The sequence below is a fragment of the Apus apus genome, chromosome 24 (genome assembly GCF_020740795.1).
Source record: "Apus apus isolate bApuApu2 chromosome 24, bApuApu2.pri.cur, whole genome shotgun sequence".
NCBI lineage: Eukaryota > Metazoa > Chordata > Aves > Apodiformes > Apodidae > Apus > Apus apus.
In genome coordinates this window covers 5,021,731-5,041,045 of record NC_067305.1, presented here as the reverse complement: position 1 = coordinate 5,041,045, position 19,315 = coordinate 5,021,731, and the positions used below count along the sequence as shown (strand labels likewise).

General features: G+C 58.6%; 3 protein-coding genes across 3 annotated transcripts; 1 reads left to right on the top strand and 2 right to left on the bottom strand.

Moving 5' to 3' along the window:
* Nucleotide 1: 1 nt before the first annotated feature.
* RFXANK (regulatory factor X associated ankyrin containing protein) lies at nt 2-4,565 on the bottom strand. The gene is made up of 9 exons (XM_051639518.1): nt 4,487-4,565; nt 4,059-4,255; nt 3,125-3,205; nt 2,805-2,870; nt 2,557-2,657; nt 1,447-1,572; nt 896-962; nt 681-761; nt 2-326 (listed from the first exon to the last, which is right to left on the bottom strand). The coding sequence occupies exons 2-9, from the start codon at nt 4,246-4,248 to the stop codon at nt 268-270; spliced, it is 771 nt and encodes a 256-aa protein (XP_051495478.1). The 5' UTR covers nt 4,249-4,255; nt 4,487-4,565; the 3' UTR covers nt 2-267.
* Nucleotides 4,561-12,012, top strand: BORCS8 (BLOC-1 related complex subunit 8). Its single transcript, XM_051639544.1, has 5 exons — nt 4,561-4,643; nt 5,625-5,737; nt 9,585-9,649; nt 10,339-10,446; nt 11,460-12,012. The coding sequence occupies exons 1-5, from the start codon at nt 4,607-4,609 to the stop codon at nt 11,500-11,502; spliced, it is 366 nt and encodes a 121-aa protein (XP_051495504.1). The 5' UTR covers nt 4,561-4,606; the 3' UTR covers nt 11,503-12,012.
* A 165-nt stretch (nt 12,013-12,177) lies between these two features.
* On the bottom strand, nt 12,178-16,946 carry TMEM221 (transmembrane protein 221). Its single transcript, XM_051639511.1, has 3 exons — nt 16,651-16,946; nt 13,686-13,771; nt 12,178-13,474 (listed from the first exon to the last, which is right to left on the bottom strand). The coding sequence occupies exons 1-3, from the start codon at nt 16,944-16,946 to the stop codon at nt 12,963-12,965; spliced, it is 894 nt and encodes a 297-aa protein (XP_051495471.1). The 3' UTR covers nt 12,178-12,962.
* Between the last annotated feature and the right edge of the window lie 2,369 nt (nt 16,947-19,315).

Genomic DNA, 19,315 nt, shown 5'->3' with positions numbered 1-19,315 from the left:
AGTTGCTTGAGAGTTTACTTCCAAAAATGCAATCCCTGAACACACACAGAGCAGCAGAGCCTGGGCAGAGCTGCAGCTGTCCTGAGGAATGAGGGGTCCCAGGCATGGGGCCCTGTGGGTGGGCAGACCCCCTGGAGAAGGGGTAGATTCCCAGCGGTTCCTGGCTCCCTTGTGTGCTCCATGCTGGAAGCATCGTGCCGTTTGGGGGCAGCTGGGTGAGGCCATGGTGGTCCCAGAGGGGAGCCCTGGGCTGGTGGGGCTCCTGTCTCACTCCAGCTCCTTTTTCTGAAACAGCTTGAGGATGTGATTTTCAATAACCTGTTGGACTAATGGAGGGGAGAGAAGTGAAACCTGGGAAAGCCAAGCCTGAGAGAAGCCACTGCCTCTGTGGGCAGGACTTGGCCACCATTTTGCTCCTGTTTTCCAGTGGGAGGCTGGAAAAAAATCCTTTTATGCCAGGGGTCTGTCCCCACTTCCCCTGTCCCAGCACAGCTCTGGTTTGGAAGGAGACCAAGGGGAACGGGACCCATCTTGATTTCTCTGCCTTGCTTTCTCTGGGTGGCAGAGCAGGGAGCTGTGGTGGAAGGTCAAGAAAAACCAGGCTGGAAGTTGGGAATCACCTGGAGGCTTCTCAGGAAGGGAAAGCAGGGCTCCCTGCCAGGCACAGAGAGGACACTTGCCTTTCTTGTGTCCCAGGGCCACGGCCAGATCCATCGGGGTGTAGCCAGAATCTGCCTCCGTTGTCAGGTCGGCACCATGAGCTGCAGGCAGTGGGGATCAGGGCACTGGGGACCCCCAAAAGCTGCCCATCCTGGCTGGGCAGCCCCCCACCGTGACACCCCCAAGGTGCTCAGTTTCTCCCCCCAGCCCCATCCCTGGGGTGGTTCCCCATTACCTAGCAGGGCCTCGACACACTTGACGTGGTTGCCGCGCACAGCGTAGAGCAGGGGGGTGCCACCGTTCTGCAGGGAGAGGGAGGGGGCTGTGTCACCGTGGGGCTGTGCTCACCCCCCTCCTGCCTGTGCTCACCCCCCTGGGATCCCCTTCCCACCCTCTCCCACCTCCAGGCTCTCAGGGAGGTCTCTGTGCAGGTTTTTATTTTCCAGGTGAAATACAGTAACTTCTAAACTCTGTAATTTTAAAGAGAGCCTGAAGTTCTGAGCCTGGTTTCCCTGTGCTTGGTAACATCACCTGTGTGAGCAACCAAGGAAACCATTTAAGATTATTATCCAGATTAATTCCTTCAACAAAATCCACAGGAGCAGGCAAAGGAGGGCTGGGAAGCAGCTGGCAGGGAGGCAAACTCAGCCCTGGAATGATGTGAACTCGCTGCTGCTTTTTAAAACGAGCTTTGCAGACCCCCCTCAGGGCTCTGTGTCACCCCCAAGCGCTGGCACTACCCCCGTGGGGTCCCTGGCTAAGGCAGCCTGCCCTGGTGGCACTCACCCAGTCATAGATGTTGATGTCCACGTTCCTCTCCAGCAGCATGAGGACGATGTCGGTGTAGCCGCCCATGCTGGCCAGGGACAGGGCGCTCTCCCGCTCCTTGGCCAGGGCGTGGGGGTCTGCACCCTGGGGACAGCACCAATGTGAGCCCCCCTCCCGGGGGGGAAGCAGCCCTGCTGAGGCCTGGGGTGCTCAGCACAGCCTTGCTGGGTACCCCAGGGGGCTGATCATTGAGCCAGGTCAGCCTCAAGGAGCAGAGACAGATCCCGAGTTCCCAGTGACCTCTCCTGACCAAAGTCCTTCCTGGGCATATTTTAATCATCATCAAACATCTCAGGTGGGGACTTAAAAGCCCTCTCCAGTGTCAGTAAAGGGAGCCTGATACTGATTCCTGTTACTCAGCCCTTTCTCCACCACTATTAACAGTGTTACCAGCCCTGTACAGTACTCACCCTCTCTTCTGTTACTGATTTTCCCTACAAAACCTCTGTCCTCCAGGCCCTGCCAGCCACGGACCTCTCCTGGACTTCATCATATCCTCTATCAATGTATCACCTCCTCTCTTTTGGGTTCTGTTTGTCTCTTTGGTAACACCTTGTGATTTTGCTGCTAATCCAGAAGCAGAGCCAGGGTTTTGGGCGGTGCTTTTGAAGCACGAGTGATCACAAGTCTTCGGACTGAGCTTTGGGGAGCAGTTTGATCCAGAGTGGAGGGGGACCTGGTTCCTGCTCACCCCCAGACCATCCTCGACTGTGAGCCCGGCACTCAAGGACGATGCAGCAATGAGTTCATTAACTGCAACGACACCTCAGTGAGCACATTTGCTGGCAGATTACAGGGCCCAAGTGATGAGCCTGATCTCAAATTACCAATAAGCAGATATTTAATTACAAAAAGTTATTGCTGGCTGTGAGATAAGGCTCTTCAGGCTCCCAGCTTAGCCCCCAGCCCAACGGGGAGCCGCCTCCGACAGCCCTTAGCTCTGCAGACGTGTCCTGTTTGGTGCCGTGGGAAAGGCTGGCTGAGATGGTACTGGGACAATCTGGCAGCCACTGGGGGTGGAGAGGGGAAGTCTCCTGCTAACGAGGTGCTCCATGAGCCTGGCCTTACCCACTGGAGCAGGTGACGGACCGTTTCGATCTCTCCGAAGGCCGCGGCCCAGATCAGCGGCGTCAAACCTCTCTCATCACGTTTATTGACCAAGTTCTCACCTGCACAAACAGGGATGAGACGTCATACACTGGAAGGGTAAAGCCCCCTCGGCTCCCTGTTCCCCCAGTAAACCCACCAAAGTCTTTACACTAAGCCAAGAGTGGATCAAAAGGCGTTTCATGCCCTGGCGTGAGGGACAGAGGTACCTTTCCGGAGGTGCTCCTTGAGCTGGCTGAGCTCTCCTTGGGCAGCAAGCTGGTGGATGGACAGGGCTGGGGGAAGAGAAAGAATTCACCCATCAGGACAAAATGTTTCCCCATCTCAGCACCCACCATCTGCAGGCAGGTCCCTGCAAGCCTGGGGAGGGGGTAACTGGGCAGTAAAACCCAACGTGCAGCCAACACCCTTCTGCCATTCAGTGGTGGGGACAACCAGCCATGGGCGCTGCAGGGAGCACCTGGAGGGCCCAGCCCAGTGTCCTCTGCACCCTCTCCACCCCACATCACCCCTGCCCAGCAGTACTCACTGTCCAGCGTGGCTGGGAGGGCTGAGACCTCGTTGCCTCGCTGCCTGTTGGTCAGGGCGTTGCTGCGCTTCAGGGCGAAGCCTGTTCCGGAGGGGAGGGAGTCAGGGAACATCTCTGCACAGGGAGGAGCTGCACTGACCTGAGGCCAAGAGCTTCATGACAGCTCTCCTGAAGCTGTGCCCTCCTGTCCCTAGCAAAAACTGAGTCCTGCAACAAAGGATTTACTCCCTCCCTAGTAAAGAGCCTGGAGATGGAGGTTTGACCAGTTTGCAGGGACCAGCAACGAGCAGGGAAGATAAACCAGCCCGGGGGGGGGGGGGTCCATGTGGGGCAGGGTGGGAGGCAGGGAGCTGGCATGAGCGGCATCACTGCAAAGGACACACTGCAGGGGACAGCCTGGGGGATGCGCTCAAGTTCATCCCCGGGTCTCCTACCCTTGAAGAGCTCGGTTTGGAAACCCCAGGGCGTTAATGAGGAGTTCGCCGCGGCTGGTTCCGCTGCCTGGAACCACAGCGACCTCTGACTGCTGGCAGGAGCCGTCGGGTTCGGACTCGGCCTGGCCACGGGGAGGGAGCAGCAGCGGTTAAAAGACTTTTTTATTTTTATTTTTCTAGCTGCCTTTGCGGGATGAGAGAGCCCGACGGTCCCTCCGACGGGCGGAGCAGCAGGCTGGGCAGCGCCCGCCGCCGAGAGCCGCGGGCCGGGTGCTCCTGTGCCCGCCCGTCGGGGGGACCCGAGGGCTGCAGGGCACTGCCTGCCCCACCGAGACACCACGGGTGGCCGTGAGGGACCCGCTGCCACTCGCTGGGAGCAGCTGGAGCCCCAGCGCACCCAACCAGCGCGGCCAGCACCCCGAGCCCAGGGAGGAGGGTCGCGGGGGGTTGGGGGGGGTGGGAGATGCCCCCTCTGAGCTCCTGTCACCCCCCGCACTCACTGTCCCCGTGGTCCACGCGTGACACGTCCCGCTCCGGCCGCAGACACCCCGGGGGGGCCCCGGTGGCCGCCAGCTCCTCCGCGGCCGCTGCTCCCCCCGCTCCGCTTTCACCCTCTTTCCGGAGCTCCCGGGCACCCGCGTCGTGCGGGGAGTTCCCCGCCAGGTCCGCGACGGCTCCTCCGCCCTCCATGGGGCACCTGCCGCCCGGCAGCGCGTGAGGGAAGGCGGGGACGCCCCCGGGGGGGCTGCCGAGCCCCCAGCCCCGCCGTGCCGGCAGCGCGGGGGGTCCCGCCCGCCCCCAGCCCCCCGCACCGCCGACAAAAGCTCCCAACCCCTCGAGCGAGCCCGGGCGGAGCGGAGGGACCCCCCGCTGCCCCCCCCGGACCCCCCTGGGGTCCCTCCCTGGCCGTCCCCGGGCCCGGGCTCACCCCCCGCATCCTCCGGTGCCCGCGTCCCGCCCCGCCAGGACCGAGCGCGCGGGGCCCGCGGTTTCCGGCCGGGGCTGTTTTCGGCGGCGGCGCCGGAAGCGGAAGTGGCGGCGGGGCGGGATGGAGGAGCCCGAGATGCAGCTGAAGGTGAAGAAAGGTGGGAGCGGGGCCGGGGGGAGGGAGGGAGCCGGGGGCTGGGGGCCCTGCGGGGCCCTGCGGGTGCCGTTTGGCCGGTCGCGACGTGGCGCTGCGGGTCGGGCCGGGGGGGGGTGGTGCCCGGGCTCTGCAGGGCCCGGAAAGGCGCGGCGGGGTTGGTTGCCATGGGGACTGGGTGTCGCGACAGGGCGTGTCCCGATGGGACCCTTGTGGGTTCCCCCCCCCCCCCCCCGGCCCCTCAGCCCGGTGAGCGATGGAAGAAGCATCGCGGGGGGGCGGTGCCCCCCGGGAACCCGCGGGGAAAGGGGGGTCCGGGCGGGGCTGGAAGGGGGGCCCGGACACAGGCGGGGCTGGGAGAAGAGGTGGGGCAGGGGCTGAGGGGGCAGCTCAGCACCGCACTGAAGGTTCCCGGGCCCAGGTCTGTGCCCACCACAGCTGCCCCATGCTTTGGGGGGTGGCGGAGGTGGAGGAGAGCTCCAGGCTCTGAGCAGAGCTGAGCCCCAGAGGCTGCTCGGGAGACAGGGAGCCTGCAGGCCGGGAGGTGCTGGCTCTGCCCGGGGGATGGGGTGGCTGTGGGGCAGGGGAAGGGAGCCAGGGCACTGCTGGGGTCTGCTCATCTCTCCCCCTGCTCCAAACTGGTCAGAAAGGGCCCCACGAGGGGCAGAGCTCTGGTGTTCCCTGAAAGCAGAACAACCAGAACCCCCAAGGGGACTGTGGAGGTGGGGACATCCCGAGCTGGTCTGTCTGTGGTTGGAGCCCAGTTTGTTCAGGCTGTGGGGAGAGTGGGAACAGAACTGCCTGTCGAGCAAGATTTCACTTCCACATCCTCACTGTCAGACTGTTACCCACGAGCTGTTGCTCTGATCTCTCCCTTGCCATGCTGGGGACAGGGCCAGTGCTCTGGGGGGAACCTTTTCCCAACCCCTCCTTGCCCTCTGGCTGTTCCCTGCTGCCCATAACTCCCTTGCTCTCCCTGTTGCAGTCACAGACAAGTTCACAGAGAGCCTGTACGTGCTGGCCAACGAGCCCTCCGTGGCTCTGTACCGGCTGCAGGAGCACGTTCGGAGGTCCCTGCCAGAGCTGGCACAGCACAAGGTGGGTCCTGCCCCCCCTGGGCTCTGGAGCTGCCACACCAGCTCTTTCCCTCACTTGGAACGTGATCATTGATTCATCTCCCTGGGATGAGGGGGGAGCAGGAGGGAGATCGGCCCCGGGGGTGTGAGGGGCTGGGGGAGCCCAGGTTGCTCTGAACCAGAGGGAATGAGGGGATCCTTGAAAATTATCCGTGGAAAAAAAGCTTGGGGGCCCAGCCCTGTGCTGGCATGGCTGGACTTGTGTGTGGAGACAAAGAAATAGGAGTAGTTTGCCTTGTCTGGGGAGGAGGGAGGTGTTAAGTCTTATTCCCCCTCCCTGTGCCGGGAGATTGGTTTTTTCCTACATAAAACCAGGGTGAGGGTAAGAGGAGGGAAAGGGGGGGGAGTGTGAGGAAACAAGTGCAAAGAGGCAAAGCAGGATAATGAATTGCATCTCCCAGCTGTGTTCCTGCTTTCCTCCCCAGCACACGTTAGCACCAGCCTTCTTGTCCTTCTCCCTCTTCTGCCAGTCATGATTCATTAGGAGTGATGTCTCATGAATAGATTACTGCCTCATGGCTATGCTAATGTGCTGTCAGGCCCCATTTTTCACCTTTACTTTACAGCCCTGCTTCCCAAATTAACCTGGATTGTGACACTTTATTATTCAATTATTTATTAAGGTTTCCTGTACGTGTCTGTGTGCAGGGGTGGGGGTATAGAGATGTACATGGGTGCACAGCACATGCTGATGCAGGTGAGACAGGTTTGGAATATTATTCCAGGGCTGTCACTTGCTTCCATTTAATCAAGAGAGATCCCAATTTCAGGGAATGTGTCTGGAACAAAAGGAAATGGAGCAAATTGTCTGACAAGTCATGCAGGGGGAAGAGGTTGGTTCCCATCCCAGGGGTGAGGGGCAGAGCAGAGGCTCTTGTGGAAGTGACAGCCAAGGGAAGGCACCAGGCATGGAGCATATTGTTGAGCAGCTGAGTTTATGCCAGGCAAGACCTCTGGAGTTCTCTGTTGTAGCCAAAATTCCCCCTCTTTTCCACTGTCTCCCTGTGGGAAGGGAGGTGGTGCTGGCCTCTGGGCACCAGCAGCAAACACGAGGACCCCACGTCCCTCGGTGTGACAGGAGCTGTCACAGGCACCAGGTTCCTTCACCAGGTTCAGCCTTGCAGCATTCCAGCTTCCCAGCTGCTCTCCTGCTTCCTGGCTGTGCTTCCTGTAACCAGTCCCTGGTAGAAACTGGGAGGGTTCAACCTAACTCAGCTAGGCCAGTGTCCTGACTCTGCTGCCAGTAACAGCCTCATGACAGGTTTTCTCCCATGTCCTCAATCCCACTCTCCTTTTATCCCAGTTTCAGGCCTTGCAGCAAACAGAAGGGGCCTGTCAAGCCCTTGAGCCCAGGCAGCCAAACCCCAGGAGAGGGAGACACTTGAGGCTCGGCCAGGGCTGTGGGCACAGCAGAGTGTGGAGAGGACAAGGGGGATTAAAACTGGAAGAGGGGACATTGAGGTGAGACATGAGGAGGAAGTTCTGGAGTGTGAGGGTGGTGAGACCCTGGCCCAGGTTGCCCAGGGAAGCTGTGGCTGCCCCATCCCTGGCAGTGTTGAAGGGCAGGTTGGATGGGGCTTGGAGCAACCTGGGCTGGTGGGAGGTGTCCCTGCCCATGCAGGGGGGTTGGAACTCAATGATCTTTAAGGTTCTTTGCAACCCAAACCATTCCATGATTCTAATTAGGTGGGGATGGATGGTCCAGGTTGCTCTGCCAGAGCCCATTGGCTCCATGGCCCAGCAGGGGAGCAGGAGGTGTCAGCAGGAGGTGTCAGCAAGAGGTATCAGCAGGGCTGTGCAGCGTGAAAACCCTGCCAGGTTTGATGTAAATCACAGCAGAGGCATTCGGGTGAGGTGGGTTTAATTCTCCAGACCAGAGGAAAAAGGAATGCTCTGTGTGGATCCATTCTCAGGTAATTTAGTCCCGAGATGTAGGTGACACAGAAAGGAAATGGGATTTATTGGTGGTTTCCAGCTTTCCCTCAGCTGTGCAGCAGCTTCATCCCTGGCTGCCTGAGTTCTCCTGAGACACAGCCTTGGAAATTCCCAGGGGGATTAAACCCAGGAAAAGAAATGGGAGCAGGCTGGGGGCACTGGGAGAAAAGTTTCTGCAAGGGGAAGGTTTCCTCTGTGCCTGGGCAACAAGCAGCTTTCTGGGACTTGATAAAACAATCATCTTCATACCATCTTCCTCATCCTCTCAAACCTTCTGAGCAGATTTCCCACCTCCCAGAGAAGAGGAGGATGTGAGGCCCTGGCTGCTCAGCCCCACTCCTCACAGAACAGCCTGGCTGGATTTCCCTTGGTCTTGGGAGAACTTAGATCTCTCTGGTTAATTTATTTCCAAGCAGCAGGAATATTAGTGCTACTGGGTATTAAGAGCTGGCTTTGGTTCTTAAACTGCATCCAAGGACACATCCTGGGAATTTAAGATGGAAAGATTTAGAAGTGAGGAGTTCTAGGGAAAGGCTCTTGTTCCTAATAGAGGATGTGAAAATCCCAGGAATTGGTGGGAATGCTGGGAATGGGCACCACTGGCTCTGATACTGGGAAATGCTTAAAATACTGGTGCTCAGGAAGGGCAGGACCACGGGCTGTGACTGGGCCAGGGTGATGTCAGGGTCTGAGTGGTTGTTCTGGCACCTCCTGGGGAGCACAGGGTGAGGAACTGCAGGGAAGCTTCTGCACCTTTTTTGCAGCCTCCTCTGAGGAGAAAGTGTCTTCCCAGCCAGGGATGCAGCTGCATGAGATGGGATTGGACTCCTGGAGGAGTGTGGTCTCCATGGGGCTGTGAGTCCTGGGGGAAGGATGCTGTCCCACCAGGAGCTGCCCGGAGCGTGGCATGTAGGGGCTTGTTTCTTTTGTAGTTTAAAGCTCTGTGGTCAAGTGTGCTGATGTAGGGCAGGCTTTGAACAGCAGAAGGGATTCTGGATGCAGTTCAAGCTCCTGCCCAACCTCCTGCACCCACAGAAAGAGGCTCTTGGATCTCCTCTGCCTTGTAACAAGATGCAGCAGAATAGGCTGGAGAATTAGCTCCCAGGAGAACATACTTTAAAGAGCACCCAAACTACTGAAGGGCTTTTGAAGCAGTTTCCTGTTGAGCTACATCCCTGAATGCAGCTGTGCTTCCATTGGGATTGAGGTGTTTGTTTGGCTTTCCCTTCCCTTGGTACAGTTCTGGCCTGTGGCAGAGCTGCCTGCCTTGGGGTGAGGTTTACAGGGCTCCTTCCACGGTGCTGGTGGCTGCTGGGGATCAGGCCCTGGAGTTGCAGAGGAGACTGGAGGACAAGGACAATTGTGGCTGTGAAAACATTGATCAGTAGCAGATCCAGCACTTTCTCTGCTGTGAAAGAAACTTCCCTGCTTTTGTGTGAAGGACTGATGATCTTTAAGGTCCCTTCCAACCCAAACCATTCTGTGATTCTGTGACTAAGCAGAGGACTCTGCAGGAGCTGTGTTAGGTCAGATCCTGCTGGGCCAGACACCCTGGGAGATCCCAGTATTCCCAAACATCCTTCTCTGTTGTGCTCAGGGCCATGGCTGGTTGCTCACGGGGCAAAACATCTAAACACAAGGGGAATTTTGCCAGAATATCCAAAGTGTTGGCCTGAACTAATAGCCCTGCCAGAAACAGGCACAATAAATGTTTATTTTAATTGCTAGTGCCTGGTGCCTGCAGGCAGGCTGCCCATCTCAGTGCAGCTTCCAGTGGGAAGAGCCTGTGCTCAGGCAGGGCTGGTGGGACATGTTGTTGTGGGCTGTGTCTGCCCAGCACACACCTCATGGTGCCACCTCCTCTTCTTTTTCAGTCTGACATGCAGAGCTGGGAGGAGCAAAGCCAAGGAGCCATCTACACAGTGGAATATGCCTGCAGGTACAGGGGGGGGGGGTGTCTACAGGGAGAGGTTTTGTAGCAGCAGAATCACAGAGTTGTCACAGTTGAGAAAGTGCTCCAAGATCCCAGAGTCCCAACTGTCCACCCAGGGGAAAAAAAACAAACCAAAACCACCACAGAAAACCAGAACCACCCACCAAGCCCATTGGAGCATGTCCTGAAGTGCCACATCTTATTTTGAATCCCTCCAGGGATGGTGACTCCACCACCTCCCTGGGCAGAGCCTGTCCCAGTACCTGACCCCTCCTTCACTGAAGGATTTCTCCCAAATCTCTAGCCTGAAACCAAAGCAGAGAGGCTTCCCTGCTGCCCCCCTGGTGTGAGCCATGGGGAGAGCAGGGCAAGGGGGTGGGAGGCAGGCAGTGCTCTGAGCTGCCCCCTCTGTGGGCAGAGCTGCTGGTCCTGCAGTAAGTCCACCCAGCAGGGAGGTGCCACATGCCAGGGATGCAGTGCAGCAGGTCTGGCTGAGCACCTGGCTCAGCAGGCTCCACCTCATGGTTGGACTCAACAATTATCTCAGAGGTCTTTTCCAACCAAAACCATTCTGCCATTCTGTTCTCTGCTATGAACCTGAGGTTTCTTCCTCGCAGTCCTCTCTGCTGTGTGCTCTGAACCCACCATGCCTCTGAAAATACTGACCCCTCCACCCTCCTCTTCCCTTCCTCCAGTGCCATCAAGAACATGACAGACAGCAGCGTGTACTTCAGGAGCATTGACAGCCTGCTCAGACAGGCCATTGCCATGAAGGACCAGCTGAACGCTGCTCAGGGCCGCAGGTAGCAAGGGGGGGACCCTGTGTGTCTGGGTGGCTCCCAGGGTGATGTCACATGCCAAGCAGTTCTCCCAGAACACCATTCCAGGCTGTTATTTGAAAGAGCATGCTGCTTGCCTCCTGGCTTGGTTTGCTGGGAAGCAAATAATCCTGTTTACCAAAGGGTAACTGGAAGGTAGTTTATTGAGTGTGGTGTTGGTAGATCTGGTTTAGGGTTTAGGGGAGAACTTTGTAGAGCAGGGGTGATGGTTGGACTTGGTGATCCCAAGGGGCTTTTCCAACCTGAATAGTTCTAGGATTCTATTTCCATATTTCAAAAGGGATGTTTTAAACATTAAACCTGTGTTGTGGCCAAGGTGTTTGGAGTGAGGTGGGGCTACCAAGATGGAGCAGGGGGGAGGCTGTGCTTGGTGCTTGTCCTGGTTTGAGCCAGGACAGAACCAGTTTTCTTCCTAGTGACTTTTCTGTTCCCTCTCACCTGTCTGGCTCTTTTCAGGCAGAGTCCCACAGAGATAAGTGGTAGCAGAACACTGATGCATTTTTCTGCTTGCAGTTGAACTACAGCTACTGAAATACCTCCCAGCAGCTTGTCTGAGTCTGGGGTGTTTGTTGTTTCAGTGTTAGTGTTGGAGTCTGACTGGGAAGGAGTGAGAAAATCCCCTGATAGAACCAGCACAGCCACCAGAGCCTCTGTCCCTGCAGGGTGACCCTCCCTTACCCCTTCTGGCTCAGGGTCTGTACTTGCCCAGTTCTCCTCATGGCAGGGTCACACTCTGCAGCCCACAGGGGTTTTAGTGGGAGCTGTGGGGCTGTGCAAACTGCTGTCCTGACACCCCTGGGGCTGCTCTCTGCTGCTCTGCAGAGCACACTGGAAGGTGTGCTTGGAACCTGTCCTTGTCCAAGCTGCTCTCCTGCAGCAAGCAGTGAGGTTTTGTTTGAGGGAGCCCCTGGTTCTTCACAGTTTCATGGCTGCCACTGTCCTGCCTGCCAGACCTGACTCACTCTCTCTTTCTACAGCACTGGTGCCCCACAAGCCAAGAACCCTCCAGCCAGTTCCTGATCTCAGACAAGACTGGCCATCCTCTGCCACCATCTCCAGCCCACCTCTATCTTCTCTGACCACATGGAGGAGTGAGAAACCACCTGCTCTGTCTGTGAAGCTGCCCAGAGGCCTCTGCCTGCCTCCCTGCTCCTGGGAACAAGGTGCTGCACCTGGGCAGGCAAATCCTGGGGTCAGGACTGCCTTTGGGGGGTGCTTTGGGGAGCACTTGTGTCCCTTTCCACAGCACTTTTCAAAAGGGAAAGGGAGTGGATCTGCATCTGTCCTTCTTCTCCCTGCCAGGCTGCTACGAGGCATTTCTTTTCTCTACCTCTTGGCCACAAATATCTCAGAAAAAAAACCCAAACAAACCCAAAACTAGGTCTTGCTTTCAGTGTGTTGTGGATGGTTGGGTAGAGACGTAACGTGGGCACACTTCAGCTTTGTGCAGGAGGCATTCTGCAAGGAGGGTTTTTCATCTGGGTGCCAGGGAGTTGATGAATTTGGTTTCAGTGAGAACAATAATAAAAAGGGGAAAAAAAAAAAAAAGAAAAAAGAAACAAGAAAGTTCTGTCTAAAACCTTCCCCTGCTGCTCACTCAGGCTGGGGGGTCTTGGAGCCTGTTGGCTCGACGTGTTTCAAAGGAGCAAAACAAAGCCTGGTGGAGCTGGAGCCTTTCAAGGGAAGAAAGGAAACTGCCCTGGCCTTCAGAAAAACAACCAAAAAAGGACTTTCTCCATCCCCTGTCAAGCAGTGGGAAGCAGAGCTGCATGCACAGCTCTGGAGGTCGCTTGAAAGGGGGCAGCTCCAACCTTAATATCTCCTGGAACCAGCAGTTCTGTTCTGCTGGAGAATTTACCAAGGATGCAGGGATCAAAGCAGTGCTGGACTCAGTTCCCATAGAAATTGTCCTGCTCTCAGGAGGCTCCTCTGGCTCCATCTCACTTTTTGCTCCTCCATCACCTCCCTGGGTTTCTGAAGCTCAGCTGGGTGGGTGGGATGAACCATCTCCATGTAGCTTGGGCTCCTGGGGATGGAGGAGGCAGGAAGGAGGCAGGGACAGCCAGAGAAATCAGCTGGCATCTGCTGAAGAAGGAGCAGAGGTCGGTGTGTGGACAAGGTCCACTCACTGCTTCTCACCCATGTGTTCCTCCTCCTTTGCTGGGGCTGGGGCAGCCATGGGGGTCCTGCCTGGGTCATTTTGTGGTCCTTGTTTGTGGGGGCACAAGTGCCAGCAGTGTCCCCCAGCAGGAGGGGCTGGGGGCTCAGGGCAGGTGGCTTTGAGTGGAGGTGGCATCTCAGTAGAAGCAGCAACGAGCATCAAGCAGGAGCTGCCCAGACCCCCGGGTAGGGGGGTGAGGGTGGAAGAGCCACCCCCTGCCCTGCTGAGACAGGACCCATATTAAGCTCTAATCAGAGATGCAAATCTTGGCCCTGGCTGCCTGCAGCTCCCCTGAGACGAGAGAAGGTCCCACTTCCATTCACACCAGGGTCGAGTCCTTGCCTGAGGCTCCAGGCTTGCGGGACAGCACGTTCCTCATCTCCTGGGTGATCCCACTCCAGGGCTTCCCCTGCACCTGCAGCAGCCCCGGCTCTGCCGGCAGCGTCCGGTGTGTCCGCACCAGCTGGGAACGTTCCTGCTGGGAGCGAGGCCCAGGGCTGCCCGAGGAGGTGAGGTTGCTGCTGGCTGGAGAGCCCAGCTGGGATTTACGCTCCAGGAAAGGAGGGAAAGAAAATTCCCGGGGGATCTCGGGCCGGGGAGGGGCCGCGTTCCTGTTGTTCATCCGGCTGCCGGGGGAGTCGCCGTGTTGGGCTGAGTCGTTCTCGTACAGGGTGTGAGAAACCTCGGAGCGGTTCTGCTGGGAAAGCTGGGAAGCCCTGAGCAGGGCGTGGGTCACTGTGATCAGCAGGACGATGACACCCGAGGAGAGGATGCAGGCACTGGCAATGCCAGCCTCCAGCTCGAACAGCAGCAGCATGTAGATGGCGAGAGCTGGAAGGAGAAGGTGAGAGCAGAACACCTTGAGGAACCAGGAGGACTGAAGCCACGCAGCTGAACCCGTGGCCTTCAGGCCCTGCTGGTCACCCAGGACACAACGTCCACCCCAGCAAAGCCATTTGCAAAACAAACCCGGTGCTGGAGTAGAAACTCAGCAGCCCAGAAGGTCCCTGCTGGGCTGTGCTGGTGGGACCTGAGCACTTGCCTGTCAGGTAGATGGAGACCCCACAGCAGAAGAGGCCGATGGCAGCGTGACGGACCCTCCGGCTGTCCAGGAGGAACCAGTCAGCCCTGCAGGAAGAGGGAGGGAAGGACAGGTCTGTGAGTCTCCTGGCCCTGCTCTCAGCACAGGAAAAACGCTCTGGCCCGGGCTGAGAAACTGGAAGGGTTTTGCATGGAGAAGCAGCTGAGAGCCTGGTCACAATCATAGAATCATAGGGGTTGGAAGGGACCTCAAGGGACCACAAGCCCCAGGACTTCCTCTGAATGGGGTTTTCCTCCAGGTTTTGCACAGCTCTGGGCTGCCTTGTTCTCACTCCGGGACAGAAGATTGTGAGAACACTTGAAATGTCAAACTTTTCCTGCTTGTTTTGAGTAAAAACAAATGAGGGCAGGTGCTCGGGAGAGAGAGAGAGAGAAATGGCTGGAGGTTTTTTGCAGGTGATTTTCCCCTGTTCAGCAAACCCTGAAGAGTAAGGAACAAATCTGAGGTGAGTGGAGCCCATCTCCCCCTGCAAGGATGAAGCAAGGCCAGGTTCTCTCCTCACCTTTGGGATTGGGTTTCTGTGCTCAGCTCGGATTGCAAGGCTTTTGTCTGGAAGTGGCTTGGCACTTGAATTGTCCTTAAAACACATGAAAAGACCAGCTCCTTTCCAGCAGGGCCTTTGTTTCCCACCCTGCAGGCTCTCCACCCAGCCCCTGACAGCTCTGCTTGGGCCTCTTTGGAGCTGGATTGACCTGGCAAACCTCAATCCTCGCTGGGCTTTGGAGGCTGCTGTCACCAGAGGATGCCCCCACTAACCGGGAGAGGGGTCGTCAGGGGCTGCGGCGCCGTGGGGAGGTTGGCAGGTGGGTGCCAGGCAACTCCAGGGGTTGGAAACCTCATTGCTTTGAGAGGTGCCAGCAGGATCGTGATGCTGAGGATCCATAGTCCCCTGAAACAACTCGGGGTGCAGGAGACCTCGCTGGTCCCACCAGCCACCTCCCAAAATCCCGGGGAGCTGGTTGGGAATGCATCCCGGCTTAGAAGGGGCAGCAGCACCACCCTCCTCCGGGCAGGACCAGCTCTGAATTTCCCTGCGTGGGGAATTCGGCAGCCAGGGATGCTGTGCCCCGGCCCAGCCTCCTCCCAGCACGGCCTGGACCCCCCTCCTGGGCTTGTTGTAGCCCCTCGGCCGTTGCCACCCCCACGGGGAAGCCGTTAATAGAGGCTGGACCCGCTCCCGCTGCCGGCGGGGAAGAGCAGCCCCTTTGTTTTATTAATTACCTGAGGGGGGAGGAAGGGGAGGAGGGATTAGCGAGGAGGAGCAGGACTTTGTTTGGAGCTGGCTCGGGCTATTGAGCGCAGCGCTGAGGAGCAGTAATTCAGTGTGACAAGCCCAACGTGGGAAAGGTCCCTGGGACGTGAGCGGGTCCCCTAATGAAACCAGTGCCCGGTGGGGCCAGGCCAGCTCAGCCACGAGGAGACAGTGTCCAACGGCGTCCCATGTCACCAGGGAGAGGGGCTGTGTCCTCCTGGTTCCTCCTGCCTGACCAGCATCCCTGTATCCCCAAAAACCTGCCCTTTTCCTCTCAAACGTGAGTATAACCCTCAGGGTTGCTGCTGCTGGGGAAACTGAGGCACGGCCAAAACTAAGTGAGCTGCTTGAGATCCCGGGCAGAGGGACAGAAACCCAGTGCTCCCAATGCCTGGGATCACCTGCAGCAAAGACAAAACCAGCCCAACTTCGCTGGGGCTCTGGAGCAGAGCACAGAAATGTTATTTAGAACCAAATGGTTTGGGAAGAGCTTCCCAAGGGGCCCTGCAGTGATGGGTGCTCTGTCCTGTGAGCCTCGGCCTGCACCCAGCACACCTTGACTCTACCTGTGACCTTCCATCTGCTGCCTAATTAGTGCTGCTCCTGCTTCACACTTGGGATTCTCAAAACAACCTCAGAAGTCCAAAACTCAGCATTTTACTGCCCAAATCGATACCAGATCTCAGAGCAATTTACAGCAGATTTTCTCTCTACCAGCTTCCCAGGGGAAATTTGGCTCCCCCTCCCCCCAGCCCCCAAAGTTTTCTCTGAGGGAACTTTGTGTTCTGCAGAAATATTTTGCTCTCCTTCATTAGTGGAAGATGCTGAGAGGAGACACTTGCCACGTGCTGGAGTGGGTCCAGCCCTTGGAGAGGCCTTGATGGGTTTGTCTAATTAGGAGCAACATGTAACTGTTGAAACATAATTATTATATTAATATATTGTTATCTATTATAATATATTCGTGCTATTATAATATATTGATATATGTTCATATACTATTACATATTCTCCTTCCCTTTAAATGGGTTTTTGACTTGCTTAAAGTCCGTGTGGTCCCAAAATTGTCCCGTGGGGACCATCCCAGGAGCTACGTGGAGGGGCTTCCCCATACAGACCAGTTCCCACCAAGATGCTTTTAAATCTCACTGTTTGCAAGTTGTTTATTTTTATTTTTAAGCCAGGAGTGGAGCTGATGCCAGGCTGGTCAGAGGGCAGTGACTGGGGGGGGGGGGTGCCTGGCAAAGGCCAGATCTTGGGGTGCAGGAGGGGTCAGCAGGGCTGTGAACGATCTCACGCTGAGGGGACCAGCACCCTGTGACACATCCCAGGGCAGTGGGACCCCTCCTCCTCCTCGCACCCCTCATTCCATCCTGCACTCCTCCAGCACCTTCCCTCCCCTGCAGGACCCCTTCCTCTCCATCCCCCTGCTACCCCTCCCCAGCATCCTGGTGCCCAAGACCCCTCTGAGCCTCCCCTGCACCCCTCAGCATCCCCGGGGCTCCAGAGCACCCCGGTGCCCCCCTGACCTCCCTACATCCCCAAACCAACCCTGCTGCCCCACACACCTCCCTGCACCCCCATGTCCCGCTGCCCCCCGAACCCTCCTGCACCCCCAAGCCCCGTTGCCCCCCGCCCCCCCGGGGCTCTCACCGCTCGGTCCCGGGCTGTCCCCGGCACATCTCGGTGCTGAAGTAGCCGTGGAGGAGGCAGAGCAGGAGGCAGCTCACGTTGAGCACCAGGCAGAGCGCGGCCAGCACGGCCGAGACCGGCAGCAGAACGGCGGCCGCCGGCTCCGGCAGAGCCCCTCGACCGGCACCGGGACCGGCACCGGTCCGACCCGACGGCAGCTGGAAGATGAGGCTGGAGGCGAGCAGGGCCATGGCGGCGGCCAGTGTCCCGAAGAGCAGCAGCACCGTCAGGGCCCGCTGCGAGTAGGCGGAGGGCATGGCAGGGCCGGTACCGGAACCGGAGGGGGTACCGGGAACCGAGGGTTTACCGGACGGGCAGACCCGCTCCGCCCCCCTAAATTTGCGTGAGCTCCGTGCCCGGTGCTCCCGGGATGGGAAACACCGGGAACCGGCACCGGGCCAGGAGCGGAGCTGCGGCCCCACGGGGTGTCCCGCTCCCACCCTGCCCCGTGCCCGGCCGGGGCGGGCCGGTCCTGCCTCCCGGTCCTGCCTCCCGGTCCTGCCTCCCGGTCCTGCCTCCCGGTCCTGCCCCTCGCCGCGGCGGCTGCAGCCGAGCGGCTCCCCCGGGCTGGGACCCTCCCCCCGGGCAGCGCCGGGCGGGTCCGCGCAGCCCCAACCCCCGACGGGGCCCCCGGAGCCTCTTCGGGACCCAGGGGGTTTGGGGTGGGGGAAAGTTGTGTGGAAAGAGCAGGACGGGGGGTTCAAGGGCCCCGGCTGGGCTCGGGGGGATGGACAGAGGGACATCCTGCTGCCTGCCCAGCTCCTCGGCTCTTCCCATTCCCAGGCCTAGCTTTCCTGCTGCTGGGAAAATCCTGGGATCAACTCAGGCCAACGTAACCTCGGCATGGAATGAGGGGGGAGGAGGAGGGGGCACCATCACAGCCTCATCCTGCTTCCCAGTGGGAAGGGGCATGTTCAGCCTCCACCTGCTGTGGGAGCATCCTCCCCGGAAGCAGGAGAGCTCCCAAAATGTCCCCAGTCCCACAAAGCTGAGAAAGGACCAGCCAGGAGCTGCCGTCAGCCCCCGGCCCTTGGGGCTGGCACCAGTTTCCCGTGGCTTATAAATATCCTGGGAAGCACAAGTGCGTTTTCCCCTGGGATCTGCCCCACCAGCGGGTCCCCTCTGGGAATCGGGGAGGATTTGAGTAAGATTCGTTTGGGAAAATTCACTCTACCAGGTCACCTGTTCCCTTGGGAAAGGCCTGGTGCCTTGGGAGCAGTGGGGAAACTGAGGCAGAGTTTCCCCACTCCAGCCCACACCCCCCAGCACAGCCATGTCCCCTGGGCATGAGATGAGGGGACACTGGGGTCGGGCCTTTCCATGCACATCCTGGGCACCCGGCCAGGGCCAGGCCAGGGGACCGGCTGCGACGCCGACTCCTCCAGCCTGGTGTCCTCAGCCCCTGGGCCTGTGCCCAAGCCTGGCTGTGGGATCTGGACGGGGTGACCTTTCCGTCTGGCAGAGCCGTGGCACTGCCGGCCTTCCCGGCCTTCCCGGCCCGCGTGGGTGGTTCCCTCTGGCACCCTCTGCTCCCGCCGGAGCCGCGCGGGACACGGGCTATTTTGGACCTGGCGTGTTGGCCTTGGCAGGCAGGGGAGGGTTTGGCTCCCACCTCGTTTCCAGCCCCGTTTGCATTTTCAGCAGGGGGGGACGTTGGTCCCCAGGCCTGTGTCCCTGGCACTTGGCACAATGTCCCCAAACTAGCTCCCGGTGACGGTGCCTCTGTCCCTTCCCCATGGCAGGGACAGCAATGGGGTTCAGCCATGTCCCACAGGCTGTGTCACTCGGGGTGCAGAGCACTGCAGGGCTCAGCCTGGGGTCCCCAGCAGCTCCAGCTCCCCAAAACCCCAGGATCTGGGGGCAGGAAGAGCCTCCAGAGGGAGCTCAAAGCTTTCGAGCTGCCAACCTGGAGATCCAGGGCTGAGCCAGGGGGGATCTGGGCAGAGCCCAAGAGGGGGTTCAGCTGGGGTGGCTGGAAGTGACTCTTAGCCAGGCCAAGCCCCTGGGCAGCCAGAGGCAAAGGTGAGGGGACAATCAGGGATGTCCCACACCCCAGGCAGGCAAAGGGCCACCCTGTGTGTCCCCAGATCCCAGCCCGGGGCAGGACAGGATGTCTGGACACATCATCTCAGACTCCGCAGCAGCCAGGACTCTGCGGTGCTGCCTCACTTCTGCTCTCCCTCCCACCTCCTTTTCAGGATCAATTAAGATTATGAACTGGGCTAATTAACAGTCTGCTAATTGCACTCTGAAGCCCTCTATAAATCATGAGCTTTAAAAGCAGATCTAAGAAAGATGTCATGTCCTCTCTGTCAGCAGCCGGCAGCGAAAACCTGGCCCTGAATCCCCATCTCTCCAGCCCTTCTTCCTGAATTCCCAAGGGCTGGAATCAGACCCCTGGCATGGCTAGGGTGGAAGGATGTGTTCCTGCTGTGGAGCTGGCGTGGGAGCTGATTTCCAGGGAGCCCTTGATAAGCTCCTTCCCACCTGCTGCCCAGGCAGCTCCATGCAGTGGGATCTTGGGAATTGCATCAGTTTCCCCCTCACTGCTGTAAACAGAGGAGCTCCCTGTGGGAACCCTGCGCTGAGCAGCTCCTGGACAGCCCTTCCCTTTCCCACCATGGCT